Raw genomic sequence first — 15,223 nt, forward strand, 5'->3', positions numbered from 1 at the left:
TTTCTTTATAATTCTCATGTCTGCCACCATTATGAGAAAAAGAAATGAAATCTGAATGTACTTACTGCCAGACATCAAATACAAGCCATTAGGATCAACAGCTAAACTTGTAACTGCATCTAAGTGAGCTACCATGGAGTGGATCAGTTTTCCTTTGAAAGAAAAGAGTTATTTATGTTATTTTCTGCAATTAACTTTGTTATTTGCATTCACTGCTTATGACCCTACCACAGCTGACACTATAAATAGAAAACCCATGACTGAATCATTAAAATTATACAAGAAGTCATTCTTTTAAATTTACAGTCTCCGGAGAGGCACAGTAGCAGTATCATCAACATTGTGAGACCTGTGTTTTATGTCTGCAAAGCCACCCTGGTGCTGCAATCACTGCATTTTAAATAACTGCCTCTTATCTGAATTGAGTTCTGAAGTAAGATCTAGAATGGAAAGGAAAGCAGGGGCTGAGTATACTAAAAGCAATGATATAAACTACCTAAGAATATGGGATGATTTTAGTCAACTCAGAGAGAATTATTGTTCTATTACTATTGCTATCATTGCAATTACAGCAATGATTTCAGATTAAAAAAAAGAAATCATGGGTCAAATGCAGCAGAGGTCTAGGAAGCACTAGAGTGCCAGAGTTTCCTGTTCTCCAGATCAAAATAACACAGATAACCAACAGAAGAAACATAAACATAAGCCCATAAAGATTTTGAAAAAGCTTCCTTTTATGTTAAATATTTATAAACCCCATACATAAGGCATTTATAAGAAGAGACGGAAAATTAGCAGGTTCCTTATCACTGTGCCAACAAAGTTTTAAGTGGGTTGGCAATCTTTGGCAATGGTGACGAGAGATTTCTGTTTCAGAGGCTATCCAGTTCTTGACATCCCTCAGCATTTATGAGAATAATATTAATCTTAATGAAATTCTAGTTATGGTTTACATTATACAATGGCTATACCTAAGACCTGCTGAAGAGAAGCATACCTGTATTGTTGTCGTAGAATTTGATGTGTCTGTCTTCATGAGCAGTGATACTAATTGGAAGAGTTGGATGGCTGATGACTCTGTTTATCTGACAGGAGGAACTGATTGCTTAAAAAAACCAACACATATCATACATGTCAATTTCTAAATTCTTTGAAAGATTGCTACTAAGAAATAAATATGTAATCCATTTTATTTGCAAAATAATTCTTACATTTATATACTGGAAACTCTCAGCTAGCATCTTATTTTATATGGTTTACTCTAAAATACTTTCCAAATTACACAGGCACAGAGGCATACATAAACCATATGTATGCCAAATAAGGTCCAACCTTTGGACATAGTTTTAGGTAGACACGTCAGGCAAAAATGTGAAACCAAAAACTGAGCGAAAACACCTTTTTTGCACTTCCCCACTGCCACATTCCTCCTCCTGCCAAGTAAAACTTTCTTCATAACATACAGACAGTACAGGTAGTTTATTTCAAGCAAATAAACCCCACCCATTATTATTTGATATATATGGATTAAAATTATGATTATTGGGAAAAAAGGATGCTGGATTATTCATAGGAGAGTCATTTTCCTATTCTTCAAAAATTTTGAAACAGCATGCATATATATATATATATATACATACACAAACAAAAAAAAAAGTATAGAAGTTTTCTGATTAGAAATCTAGGCATTGTTGTGATTCACAGATTAGTGCAAAGGTGGTCTTAAGAGGCACAAATTATGACAAATCCAAAACCAGTCACTCCACAGTACATCAAAATACAGGTATTGTCTTTTATGTTGACTGTATTTAGTTAAACTGCTTCCAAAGAACACATTAATTAGTCAAAATTCTTACTAAAATAAACAAAATAGAATACTACTATAGGATCACTTGCTATTAAAGTGGTAAAAACTTCAATTTACATATTTCTATAAAAATCTGAACCATCAAGCCTTGTCAGCATCCATGGAACACTTAGAAATCATTAAAGTCTAAATTAAGCAAGAAAACCACATTCATATGAATAAACCCCCCTAAAACAACTGAAAGCACATGAACCTTCATCACAGCCACCTATCCTCACAGTTTGACAATGACAAGCAAAGTGAGGCTTATACTGAATAGCAGAGTCCCTGCATAGTGGTGGTAGGGCATTTCAGGTGACTCATTTTCCTCTTGCCTAGTTCTTGTAGAAATGGTAATTTACTTCTTTAAAATACTTGTAAGCTCTATAGTACTATTACATAACTAAAGAAACTAAATGGAGACTGCTGGCTGCCATATCACGGCCTTGTTTTCTTAAAGGAACATTACTGAATTACAGCAAGGAGGAGGCAAAAAAATAGAAGGGGGAAGGAAGAGGGAAGCAGAAAGGTAACTTCCACTGACTCAAGTTAACTAATTTAGGACTGCTTTTTAGATAGGAACAAAGGTGTGAGTTAAAAGAAGAAATCCCGCACAGTAAGGAATACCATAAAGAAGGGAGATGGCACTTTCCATTCCGTCTGATAAAATGACAGGCATTTAACTAGTTTAAAACAGACAAGCAAAGCCAACAAGAAGGGCTTAGTCCTTTCAAAAAACCTAATTAACAGCAAAAGTCAGTGACATAAAACTTTAAGGAGCGTGTGTGTGGGGGGGAATATAAAAATTTAAAAAAAAAAAATTATATTGTTATAAAGTTACCATTGTGGCTTGAATATTAAACCTTTGGTCTCTTTTCTAATGCCAGGGTAAAATAATTTACTGATAGCAGGCTCCTCACAGTATCCTCTAAAACTTCTCATACTGGCCATTGCCATAATCCAGGCAATCCTGCCATTGCCAGGACCTTGTCAATGAATACTCTTCCACCGGAGCTTTGTTTTTCTCCTGCAGTGAAAACTTCAACCACAGCCCAAGTCCAAATGAGGCAAGAGCATAAGAAATCTTTGAAAAGGGATACCTCTGAGGAAAAATAAAAAAGAATCCACACACACTCCTGAATTTTTGATAAACTCAACTTTAAGTTTTCCTGATATTACCTCTATTTTGCAATTTTGTACTGAAGAGGAAAAAGAAATCTTGAAACTGCAAAGACCACTGAGCTGTACTAGAGAAACCTGTGTTTTTCCTTGTGCTACTGTCTTTTGAAAAGCAATGCAGTATGATCTTGTTTCTTCTACCTTATTTCAAAAGCACATGCACTCTTCTGCTACTGAAACACCCACAAGGTCTGTTACAGTAATAACAATTTACTATTACATCTCAAAACACAGCTTGTAACATAATTCATGTTGTAATTTCTCATGACGCTGCCTGTTTGGAAAGACCAAAAAGATTATCGACAGTATCGATCTTAAAGAAGCAATTTTTTTTCCTTTGGTCAGTTTGGGTTTTTTTGATACATACTTGTATCCACACTGGACTCCAGGGTAAGAATTCGTTGCCGTGTCTCCATGTTAAAAATGCTAGTGTGTCCACTGTTAAATGATGCTACCATGAGGCTTGGGTCACTGCTCACAAGGTCTACTGAGGAAGGGATTCCCATTTCTAGAAAACAACGTAGTGATTTAGTTGGTATAAAGTAAACAAAAAAAACCCCAAACAAAAAATCCCCAATCAGTAAGCACTTTAACATCTAAAGGACCACAATTATGAAAGGAAATATTGCATTTTAAAACATACATTATGCCAATCTAAATAGATTGCCCAGTATGATCACTACTTTAATCCTATTTTTTTTTGATGTGTATCAACAACATTCTTTACTAAGATCCTGTATCTGGAACTGCAGCTGGGCAGAAATCTACTTTGAAATTAAGAAAGTAAGAACTCCCTAGGCCCTTTTCCTTCCTTTAAGTCTAACAGCAATTCTCAAAAAACACAAAACGACTCCAATGCCTCAAGTAAAATGACATGAAATTGAAATGGTAAAACCACTGACATAACAGATGATTAACATTATTATTATTATTAACTTGGGTAAAATCAGAGCTTAAAAAATCCACCAAAGTTCTCAAGGTGCAAATTTTACACCCTGACACTGTCATCATAGGAAGTTATATAAATACATTATAAATTCATATTTCAAAGCTTTGTCCATCCTGCCTATTGTGGTATTTATCTGACCTCCTTACACTGTAGCTATCTGAACACTACCGGACAGAAGGTCAAATCAGCAAAGCTTGGGTATAGGATTTATCCCTTGGGATTTTTCTCCTCAAATGTCCTGTTCACCACCTGCTATGTGAAAGAACAACACCGGTAGCAAGAGACGCCAGAAGGAGGAGGAGGAAAAGACAGAGAGTGAGACACTGAATTTTAAGTAAACTAATGTTATAGATTCAGATAGCACAGGAATATCATCATGTCTGTCTAAACTCTAAAGATTCATGGGAGAAACATCTTTTTTGGACACAGGACCTCCGGAATATTTCTAAGGAATGGTGGTACTTATCTAGAGGTACTCCTAAAAGAGCAAAAAAAGGATTGGAGTGAGAAGAAAACACATTGTTTCTGAAGTGACCTTTTCTACTGCTGCCATGCATGGTGATCTGCAGCTTCTTGGGAGGCCTACAATGGTTAATCTAAAGGACTTAAATGATGAGTGAGAGTTTGTTCAAGGTTATCAATAAGCCATATGAAAACTAGGTTTCAAAGGAGGATCTTTGAATTTCACAACTTTGGCAAGACTAGTCCTCCCTCCCCCTTAATTTAATAATTAAAAACAAAACAACTCCCAAAAATACCCAACAGTCACAAGGAAGTTTTCAAAGTAGGCAGATAGGCAATAAGCTGGCAATAAGCCAGTTATGTTTTTTGTAGAATCCTGCAGACCTTTGGAAACATATTTTTGCAAAAACTAAAATATATGAAACATTTTTTATTTTGCTCAGTATAGCATAACAAGTAATGGTATATCTGACCAGTTTTATACCATAACTCGATAAGTCTGTTGAGTTATGCTAAAGTTTATTTTGTCTCAAAGTCTTTATGAAGAGCCAAGGAACTTTTGCAGCTCATGGTCTGTCTTTAGGACAATCAACTCCAAGAGAACTTGGCAACATCAGTGGGCTCATTCTGGACCACTTAGACAGCAACCTCAAGAAATTAGACTCTAAATAGTGGGATTTTGATTTGTGCAAGACATTTCTGTAACTAAATCCAAAGATTAACATTATTTCAACTAGCAGTGCTTAGGATCAATAGGCTATCTATTTAGTTAATGTGCAAACTCAGAAATTCAACTGGAATCTCTGGGCTAGAGGCACAAGGAACAATTCTGGAAGGTACAATGACACTTGACCTGAGATGAAGCACTGGCTACTCCAAACTTCTATTAGGAGAAGAAAGGGCTTTTTATTCTGGAGAAACCAAAAGCACACGCCTAATGGAAATTCAATTTGAAACTGAATTATGGAGTTGATACATTATACTCCTTGGTGCTAGTAACATCAGTAGATCATTTAAAGCAGTTGGCTTTTAGATGTATGTGACTGTCCCCCTGCACGTAGGTATATAGTCAGCTAGCATCAAAAAAGAAGGGTCCTAAAATTTACTCTTCCCATATCATTCATAAGTATATAAAATCCAGCAAAAAAAGCAAGAAGTATTTCTATTCAGTAACCAAAATTATGTCAGTCTGAACAGGGATGTTCATGAACTTCTAGGGCAATTTTCTGTACCTTGATTATCATTAAATATATTGAGAGCTGGAGCAATTTCTGTAGCTTTCCATAAACGTATAGTGCCGTCTGCTGAACAGGACAGCAATCGCTGGTGCGCTCCACTGTAAACCAGACCCCACACTGCATCAGTATGGCCTACAAAAGCACCTCTTAGAACAGAAGGATCTGCAAACAAAACACAACAAAACACATTTCAAAACAAAATTTGAATTACATCAATAGCTGTATCTTGATCTGTGTTTATGCACCAACCTCACGGAGCTAATCCATAAAAAAAACCCAAAGCCAATCATGTCATACCAATACAGAAGTTTCAATTATTCTGGTATTAAGATGCTTGAATTTCATCAGCATACATGATATTCAGTTACCCAGTTTGCAACTAAAGGAACAAAACAACATTTCAGCAGAAGGGACATTACAGAAATGGGATAAACACACTTCAGTTTGTTTCACTTTCAAGCAGCCATTAATGGTACATCAGTCCCTTTTATGCAAAAGTCAGCTTTGAGGTCAACTGCATCCAAAGCTAAAGAAGTGAAAAATAAACTTAAAATCCAGAAACAAGGCTGACATCCATTCAGATCTGGTAAATCGTACTGAACTGGGCCTTTTTACGTGTTTGTGGACAACATTAACAGCTTTGGTCTCAGACCATTAAATCTCTTTATCTAACTACACAGAAATTCGTCAAAGAAAAGAACACTAAAATACACATTTGCTGTACTTGCCAAATTATCAGGTTTAGTCCTGGACTTTTTGAATCTAGCTGTTTCTCAAAATTGTGATGAAATTAAGGCCTTTCTAAAGAAAATTTAAGACATTTAAAATTTAAGAAATTTTAAGACATTTTATTTTCTTATCAACCAGCATCAGCATTAAACCAAAAATTTACTTTAAGCAATCGAAGCTAACATTCGATTTGCTCTTTTAAACTTTCAAATAAGCATTATCTACAAAGTATCCTATTTTAACAAAAAACATTAATGTCACTAAACAATCGTTTCACTGGTGTGTTTGACACCAACATACCGTAAGAGTCATAGGGGTCAACGTTCGGGTTGGTTGTGTTCCAGCCATGGATAAGGCCATCTGTTCCCCCACTGTAACACTGCTCACCATTACTGCTCATCACCACACAGAGCACTGGTCCACTGGAAGAAACCCCCAAAGAAACATTTAATATTAACATTTTCATTATGTGAAATGCAATGCCAACAGAATCTTCAAATTTTCCTGCTAGATACAACTGACTTGCTGCACGCATTGCAACAAAAATTCCGCATAATGAAATCATAAGCTACAACACTTCCCACAAAAAAACTCCACAATATTTGGTAACGTAACTACAATCAGAACAATATAATCATTAGGCACATGAAATGTGAGAAGTGTCACACTTTCAAACTGTAGGGTTTTTTATTTTGCATAAGCAGCTTCTTTTCCCTTTGTAAAAGATCTAAGGCTCTTTCGTGAAATAATTTCAGTAGATTTAAATTCACTGCATTCATTCTTCTTCAGCTTCCTTCTACGTATGCACACATCTGACAAAAAGGCAAGAGCTGCAATAATGAACAGAACACTTAATCAAATTGGAACTGTATAATTTGTAGGTTTTTAATTTTAAAATTGTGGTCTACCCAGCTTCAGACATAATTACGCAGAAAGGAGATGGACGCATGCAGATATTTTAAATAAAATGGGAACTAAAGACATCACAGCTAAAGAAATCAGTAGCTGATAATGTGGAAATTACCTTTTAAAAAAATTCTGTTTCTGTTTAAAAAACGTATCTTTCTCAAAATACGACAATATTTCCCAGGAAATACTTACTTATGTGCTCTGAAGGTGTATATTGGCTCTACATCAAGAGAAGCACTCCTAAATGAAGTACAAGGAAATGTTAACATGCATATGATCTTACACAATGCTTTACAAAAACGTGTTAAATTCTTAAAATCACTGTTACGTCTTTTGCAGTGTTTCCCCCACAACTTTCAACACAATTTTTCACATGTCTAGGAACTATTCGCAATCTTTCATTTGCAGGACTTGTTGTTTGGTTTGTTTTTTCAGTTTAAAGACCTTCAAGGTAGTTCACAAACTCTCACAGATCAGTCAAGCAGTAGGTAGCTACACCAGTGGTGGGGAAGGAGTGGAGAGACATCAGTATCACATGGAATATATCATTAAGTGCTCCAAACCCCTATTAGAGTAAAGGAGTTTTTGACTCCTTGTTTTTATATCAAGGCTGTAGCAAAAAATTTCCTGCTCTGGACTTTATCAATCCAGTGCTTGTTACAGGCTGAGGGAAGACCCCATGTTATGCTCAGTCCTCCTCAAAGGTCTGACGTACTCTCTTACCATTACCTTACCATTATTAGCCCTGCTACCAAATTGCTCTCATTTCTGCAAATCCCAGCAACTCACAAGAGACAGTGTACAAAGGCAACATCTCAAAGTTTAAAGCTGTACACATGTATATGCATGTATGTGTATACATACATATGCATATATATAAAAATGCATCTTACACATTTATATCCACATGCAAGCACACTAACAGGCCACATCCAAATATTTTCACTAGTAAATTAATTTGTCATGTTATCTGCAAGGACAATATAAAAATGTGAATGGTTTTCCTTCTTACAAACAAAATACACTCAGGAACACACATGGATTTCTTCTGGCACTCTTCAGAAGTCTCCACACTACTCTGTGAACTTGTTTTCCTACTCTTAAAGTCAAGGAACACTTTCCATGAACTCCAAGGGCCATCCTCTGAAGTGGTATCTACAATTATCTTTTTTCTTCATATATTAAAACTGTTCTTGAAGCAAAGCAAAAAAAAAAATCTTACTTTTTTGCTGGGGCTGTTTTTTGTAAATTCCACATTTTTAAAGTATGGTCCTCTGAAGCTGTTATTAAGACTGGTTCAACCGGATGAAAAGCGAGACCTCTTATTCCATCAAAGTGACTTCTTAATGTAAATTTGGGGTTCCAAGTCTTTCTCAATGCATCCTTATTGTTGGCTATCTAATAAAAAAAATGCCAAACTTGTAATTAATCTGGAAGCCACAACAAAAGGAAGACATTAGAAATTTAGTTTGGCATTTTCAGAAGATGTGAAATTACCTCTTCCACTTTTCAAAACAACCTGCTCTTGAAAAACAGATCACTTAACACTAACCAGATAATTCAAAATGAGAATGAAGGTAGATGTATTCCATACAACAAGTAATGTCTTGTCCACAGTAATATGTTCTATGCAAATCTGAAATACTCCCATGTCTGTAAAATTACGCAATTTAAAAGCACTGATACTTAAATGAAATCACCTAGGTATTTGAAATTTGATCTATACCTACTAGCTCGTTCACTTTAACACTGGGCTTGACTCAACCAACCAGTGGTCCCTGAATATCCAAAATACAAATGACATGGCACCTCTGAAGTAAAGATCTGAAAGAAACAGAAGATTCTGGAAGCACAGAAAGGACGCAAGCTAACTTACTCATCTAAGACAACTCAAGCTCTGTAATAATGCAAGACAAGTAAAGGTTGCCAGAAAATAAAAAAAAAAAAAGGCAAAAAAGACTTGGCTACACACTAAGAATATAACTGGCAAGTGATAAGCTATCATGTATACAGACACAATTATTTGGCAATAAATGCATTTTAGAAGATCCAAAAAGAAAGCCTTTTAAAAAAATAACATTTACTCCAATATTGCTCCTCTGAACAAATGTTGACACAAAATGCTGAACAGACTTTTTCACTCTGTCAGTCAACAATGCCATAAGTAAAATTTACCTTTCCATAACCACTATGGTTATGGAAAATCAAGAAAACAAGCAATTGTACTGATGTTTTATTATGTTGAAATCTACAGATAATCTGAAATAATTTATATCATTAAGTGCAAAGAAGAGACAACTGTTTTGAGCTTCTCCAAGAATCTACATTTTATTCTAGGCAGTGGAGGGAAGAAGGGGAGGTTTAAGAACTGAAGTGCTTTTTCTTAGGTTTTGTTACATCTGAATTTAATAATAAAAATATGCATCAATTAAGAAGTTCTGTACATTTTAAACCAGGAGAAAGGAGCTGTAACAAATGCAGGTTTAGTCTTTCTTTTAGTATTTCTTAATAATTATATACTGCCTCGCTCGGGGAGACAAGTCAGTTTCTTTGCCAGTTTACTGAGCCAAGTTGGCTCAATGAGGGAACAGACAAATGCTCAAGCTGGTACAAGGATGGGGCAGGACTGCACAGTTAGCAGCTCTGGCAGGTTTTCTGGAGATTGGCCAAGAAAGCCTCAGCAAAAAGGGTACAAGATGTACAGAGTATTCACAGATATCTGGAGAGGAATTTGGTTGCCTCAACACAGGCACTCAACACCAAACAGGTGACGGAGGGAACCCGCCTGCCCTCCAGCTGCCATACCAGCAGCACAGGTCCTGCATCACACCTGCAAATGCCACGAAGACACCTCAGATGGCCTAATGGTGAATTCCAGTTCTGGACAGGTAATAGTCTTCATTTACTTCTCATTTATTCAAAGGTGCCCTTCCAAAGGAGTCCGAGATGATTAGCTTACAAATTGGGAAGTAGATGGAGGGACGCAGATGAGGGCATTCCCAAGCCAGTAGACTAGCAGCAGAGGAAACAGATCCTAGCCCTAATGCACCACCTACCTCGCTGCACCACATCACTCCACCCACCAGTCTCTCAAGCTGTGAGAGGTTGGGTTAGTAAACACAATAGCCAACCTCCTTCTATCTCTCCCCACTGAAATGCAACTGTGACAAGCAATTTGGGGGGATGTTCAATCCCAAAATTAGCACCTGATCAGGATTTGCTACTAATAATAATATTTGCATCTACACAGACAAATCAAAAAGTCCAGAAACAGCAATGACATGCAAGTAGGATTGCAGACACTTCTCTCATTCAAAGTTGTAGGAAATCAAGCAAGAGACTACTGCAAAGTCCAAAACCTCTGTTAGAATCTTATGAAGCTGCTTAATCTATTCAGAAGACTAGAGAAAAACCAGAATCAACCAAAGTGAAAGAGCAATGCTAAGATAACAATGCGTAAAGCAAGGAAAAAGAAAAGATAAACTTGTGATTATCAGCTAGCAATCTGGAAAATATCACCTTGTTAGATATTCTAAAAATGTACTCATAGAAGAAAAAATTTCTCTTTTAAGTAATAAATTCATAATATTCATTACCGAGTGAAAACCATTCTTTAATTTACAGACAGTCAAAGCAATATGTAGAAACCAAAACCATGAAATGAGGTAGGCTAATGCTGCCATGTTTTAGAAAAAAAGAATCTAGTAAAAATATCAGTGGGATGAAAGGGACTGAAAATGGGAAAGTGCCTGCAGCTCTTGAGAGCAAATATATTTAAAGACAGATGTACCTTGTTTTCAACTTTATTCTCCATATGATTCAAAATTGTCACTTAAAAATAATACACTAAATTTTCACTAATCCTTCCTGATTCACCCTTGGCAGCTGGAAGAAGATATGCAATAGGCCAAAACAGAAACATCATCTGTAAGCTAAACTTCCAGTGAAACTTGAAATAGAAAAACCAGGCTTTCATTTTGCTTCAATGAAGTGCACAGTGACAATAGTGAGTAGCTTTGTAAATGTTGTGGTTTTTTTTTTTAATCATCAGCACTAAAAAAAGGTAAGAGCTGAGGTAAGCATGACTATGAATTCCTGATCATAGAACTCCATAAAGGCATTTAACAAATGAACAAACAGAAGTTAGTACTCTCCACCACGCAGGATAGGATAGGAGTGGCTAAAGAAATGCTGAATTCCATAAATGAAAGCTGTTAATTCAGAATACGGAGACATGAACAAACATAACAGTTTATATGGACACTTGAACAGTGAAGTCAAGTAATGAAAGCATTACCATCTCATTCAGATGGTTTAGGTTTGTCATGTCTTCTGAATTTAAAAATTCAGCATCTAAGTTTTAGGTGTACCTGTAAAAGCAAATAATTTCTACACCATCTTAACCCTTTCTGAAGGCATAATTAGAGATGATGAGCAAAAAAATTAAGAACTGAGCCCAAATTAGGAGATAATGCTAAAATACTGAATTTTAGCAGAAATGTTCTGTATTATTGCAATCAAAATGATTCACAACACATCACATGCTCACAAACTTGCTATAGTAGTAGAGCATATCTCTGCAATAGCACTCTCAAAATGTGTCTAAAATTTTATTAATTTTATAATTTATTGCTTTACAAGTACACACAAGGGTAGAACTTCAAAGTAAGGACCTGCAGGTTATTTCTGGAGTCTCAGACTTGACTTGGGATAGTAAAATCCCAGATGGTGATTACTTAAGGGTCAGATTTACTGAAAGGTAGGATTCTTCACCAACACACAATACTGAAAATGATCTCTGAAATCCCTCAACCTTGACAGAGCTGGGCAATGCAATAGCAGCATTGATCTGAAGCTGACAGATCACAAGGAGCACATTAGTAAAGTAATACCTGAAGTATCTTTTCCCAAGAAATCAGAAATACAGACAAAAATTGTGTATGACTGAAAAGAAGCAATTTTAAAGAAAGTTTTTCATAAAAAGCGAAAGAAAAACAAGCTGTAGGCTACACATACAGCCACAGAAGTGTTGGCCACAAAACCCTCCTAAACACACTCTGGTCCAGTTTCCCATTTGAAAGGAGACTACTGCCCACACAATGCGAACCACAGGGCTCCCCCAGCCAAGTCTTGAACATCTCCCAGGAGAGGGATTCCACTGTGTCTCTGGGTCAGTTGTTTCACTACCACCTCCTACATAACACTTCCTCCCCCAGTGTCTTACCTGAACCTCCCAAGCCAGAATTTGCTATTGTTTCCTCTTCTTTTAATGCCTGGCACTATGGAGAAGCTTGGCTCTGTCATCCTTACAAGCACTCTTCCAGTACCTGCAGACTGCTATTTGAGCACCCCTCAGCCTCCTAAGAGCTGAACAAGAGTAGCTTCTTTAACATCTACTCATCAGTCACATGCTACTGGACTCTCTACAATTTCTCTAAAACCCTCTTGAAGTGGAAGGGCCCAAAACTCCATGCAGACCATGCGGAAGGGACATAAACTTCCCTCAATCTATTGGCCATACAGCTCCTAATTTTGCTCAGTCACTGGGGTTACACACACCCACATGTATCACTGTAACTAATTACATTTACTTTCAACTATTCGCATGACGTGGCAGGCAAATGAGAAGGAGAGGGGCTTGCAGAGAGCTTGAAGGCTGCTGTGTATGGGAAAAACAATTTTATCAAGTAAAAATTTGTGACAACCTCTTGCAGGATAATTTCATCTGGAGAATGTTTTCTGCTGAGTCTACACACATGTAACTTGCATCCGCCTTCAACAAAAAGACAGTAAGACCTTGAGTTACCAATAATAATCACTTACATCATAAGTCAGTGAATCTGCCTCATTTGCTACAGTAAGGCCTGCCAGTTCTCCAAGACCCAGTTCATTTTCAAGGGCTTCATCTGTTCCCATAATGAAAGATTTCCCTGAAGAAGGAGGGAATGTTAAAGCTTCCACTGCAAGAAACCAAACCAAAACAAAAAAAATCTTGAAATTTGGGGTTATACAACATTGAATAACAAAAGTACATTTTCCACTTTCAAAATGCTAAACATCTTACAAGTAGCTGAGGGGAAAAAAGATATACAGAGATGCATAAAAAAAATAGCTGTTCTAAAGATGATCACTGTACTTACCACTAAACAGCATCCTCTGAACATACTTGCACTTGAGGTGTGTGTGACTCAGTAAGTGCAATTAGCCACAGGCGGGAAGAGGACACTACCATTCGCCCATAAATAATGTACAAGTAACACAGAACAGGTCAGACCCTTCCCCAACTCTGCCACAAAATATGCAAATAGGTGCTGAAGAAGCAACAAAAATGCATATAAGAATAGCTGGTGGGAGCAGTTGGACCCTTCCTTCCTAACATGGTATCCACACCTTCCTAACGAAGTATCCACACACATCCAAAAGCACGTCCACAATGAAGCTGTTTACATGCACTCCAATCGAGCAATACGACCAGAAGCTGACAATTCATTCCTACCTGTAAAATCAGTTTAATTACCAAACAGGTTGCTCAGCACTGAATTCCATGTTTGTACTAGCAGTACCCAAACTTACTAGTTAACAGCTTCTATAGCATGCCTATAGGAGCTTCAATCACTGTAACATGAACACATCCATAGGCAGATTCTCTAGAAGCAGGAAGATCAAAGGCTAAGGAGTACAGCATACACACTTATATCACATGAAGCTCTGCATCAAGTGGTACAATTCAAAGACTTTACTAAGTTCCCTGTACAATAGCTCTCCAAGCCTATACAGCGCAAAAGGAGGACTGAATAGATGAAAATGTGTTATCTTCTGGATACAAGAAACTTCACTGATCTTTATACAAGTTTTATCTCAAATTACAAGGGTTTTTAAATAAATTACAATCTTTTCGCCTTTTAGCTCCATTGTAAATACAAGCCTTGGCAAATACTGTTGGAATCAGGGAGAGAGAGAAGGAAATGCCACCTCATTCTCAGCGTCTGTTTAAGTCTAACAGCACTGATACTAAGTTAAAACCAAGAAAAATGCAGTTTACAATCAATAGCCTGATCTGTTCAGTCTGCTTCCCTCTTGTCGCAAAGGCATCAGGTTCAGATGCCATCCAATTCACCTTCAGTTCACCCAGCATAAAGTAAGCTAATCTTTCCGTTCCACATTCACATCTCTACTGCGTGTTCTGTTTGCTTTCCACTACTTTTTACAACCAAACAAAAGCCTTTCAAGCTCTACTGTTCGATCAGGTCTCTTAGTTACTACCTTTTAATCACAAACATCTCTTACCTTCTTCACCCTGAAGTCTACACTACCATTCTCTTTTTCTCTTTTGAATTTATGATAAAATATTCCACTCAATACACAATACATACAGGACATCAAATCTGAAAAGTTACTAGAATAAAAACATTGTATGCCAAAAATATCATGGTGTCTCAGTTTTACAAAGGAATACACAGTTCATAGTTTGCAATACTGAACTCAGACTGATAAAAATCAGCTGTCCTCCTCTTTTTTTGTGAGAGTGCATTTGAATGTCTGAATTAAAAAACACATTATTGAAAGGACATGAAAATAGTGCTCTGCTAACATAGCTCTCAGTACATGTGAGAAAAGTTGGAAATGAAACATTCAACAAAAAATTCCTCCGCTTCCCCAAGTGTTGCTAAGTTACCCCCTTCTTTCATAAAGAAAACCACTGAACATGAAGGAAACAGAACTACTGAGATCTTCGGTAACTATGCCGCATGCTGGGACTTTTTATGCATCTTAATTATAACTTGGCCAACCTACTATTTCACACTCACTGAAAGACTGCTAAGTAGAACTCATGTTTTGCTCATTTTTCAAAACACGTATTTACCATTTAAATAGGGCACATGATATCATAGAATCATAGAATGGTTTGGG

The 15,223-nt window shown here is 36.7% G+C and overlaps 1 protein-coding gene across 3 annotated transcripts in view; it reads right to left on the minus strand.

The window, feature by feature from the left end:
* The window catches only part of STRN (striatin), a 71,034-nt gene that overhangs the window by 8,773 nt on the left and 47,038 nt on the right, over positions 1-15,223 (minus strand). For 2 of the 3 annotated variants that reach the window (XM_027735172.2, XM_027735171.2), the window contains 8 exons: positions 13,136-13,272; positions 8,535-8,710; positions 7,505-7,552; positions 6,704-6,825; positions 5,669-5,836; positions 3,393-3,533; positions 998-1,105; positions 66-152 (listed from right to left, as the gene is read on the minus strand). In XM_027735172.2, the coding sequence (XP_027590973.1) occupies positions 66-152; positions 998-1,105; positions 3,393-3,533; positions 5,669-5,836; positions 6,704-6,825; positions 7,505-7,552; positions 8,535-8,710; positions 13,136-13,272 (987 nt within the window). The remainder of the gene's footprint in view (positions 1-65; positions 153-997; positions 1,106-3,392; positions 3,534-5,668; positions 5,837-6,703; positions 6,826-7,504; positions 7,553-8,534; positions 8,711-13,135; positions 13,273-15,223) is intronic. The other variant, XM_039389491.1, reaches the window with a different exon arrangement.

The sequence above is a fragment of the Pipra filicauda genome, unplaced genomic scaffold, assembly GCF_003945595.2.
Source record: "Pipra filicauda isolate LSUMZ 115617 unplaced genomic scaffold, ASM394559v2 scaffold72_size3293161_pilon, whole genome shotgun sequence".
Classification (NCBI taxonomy): Eukaryota; Metazoa; Chordata; class Aves; order Passeriformes; family Pipridae; genus Pipra; species Pipra filicauda.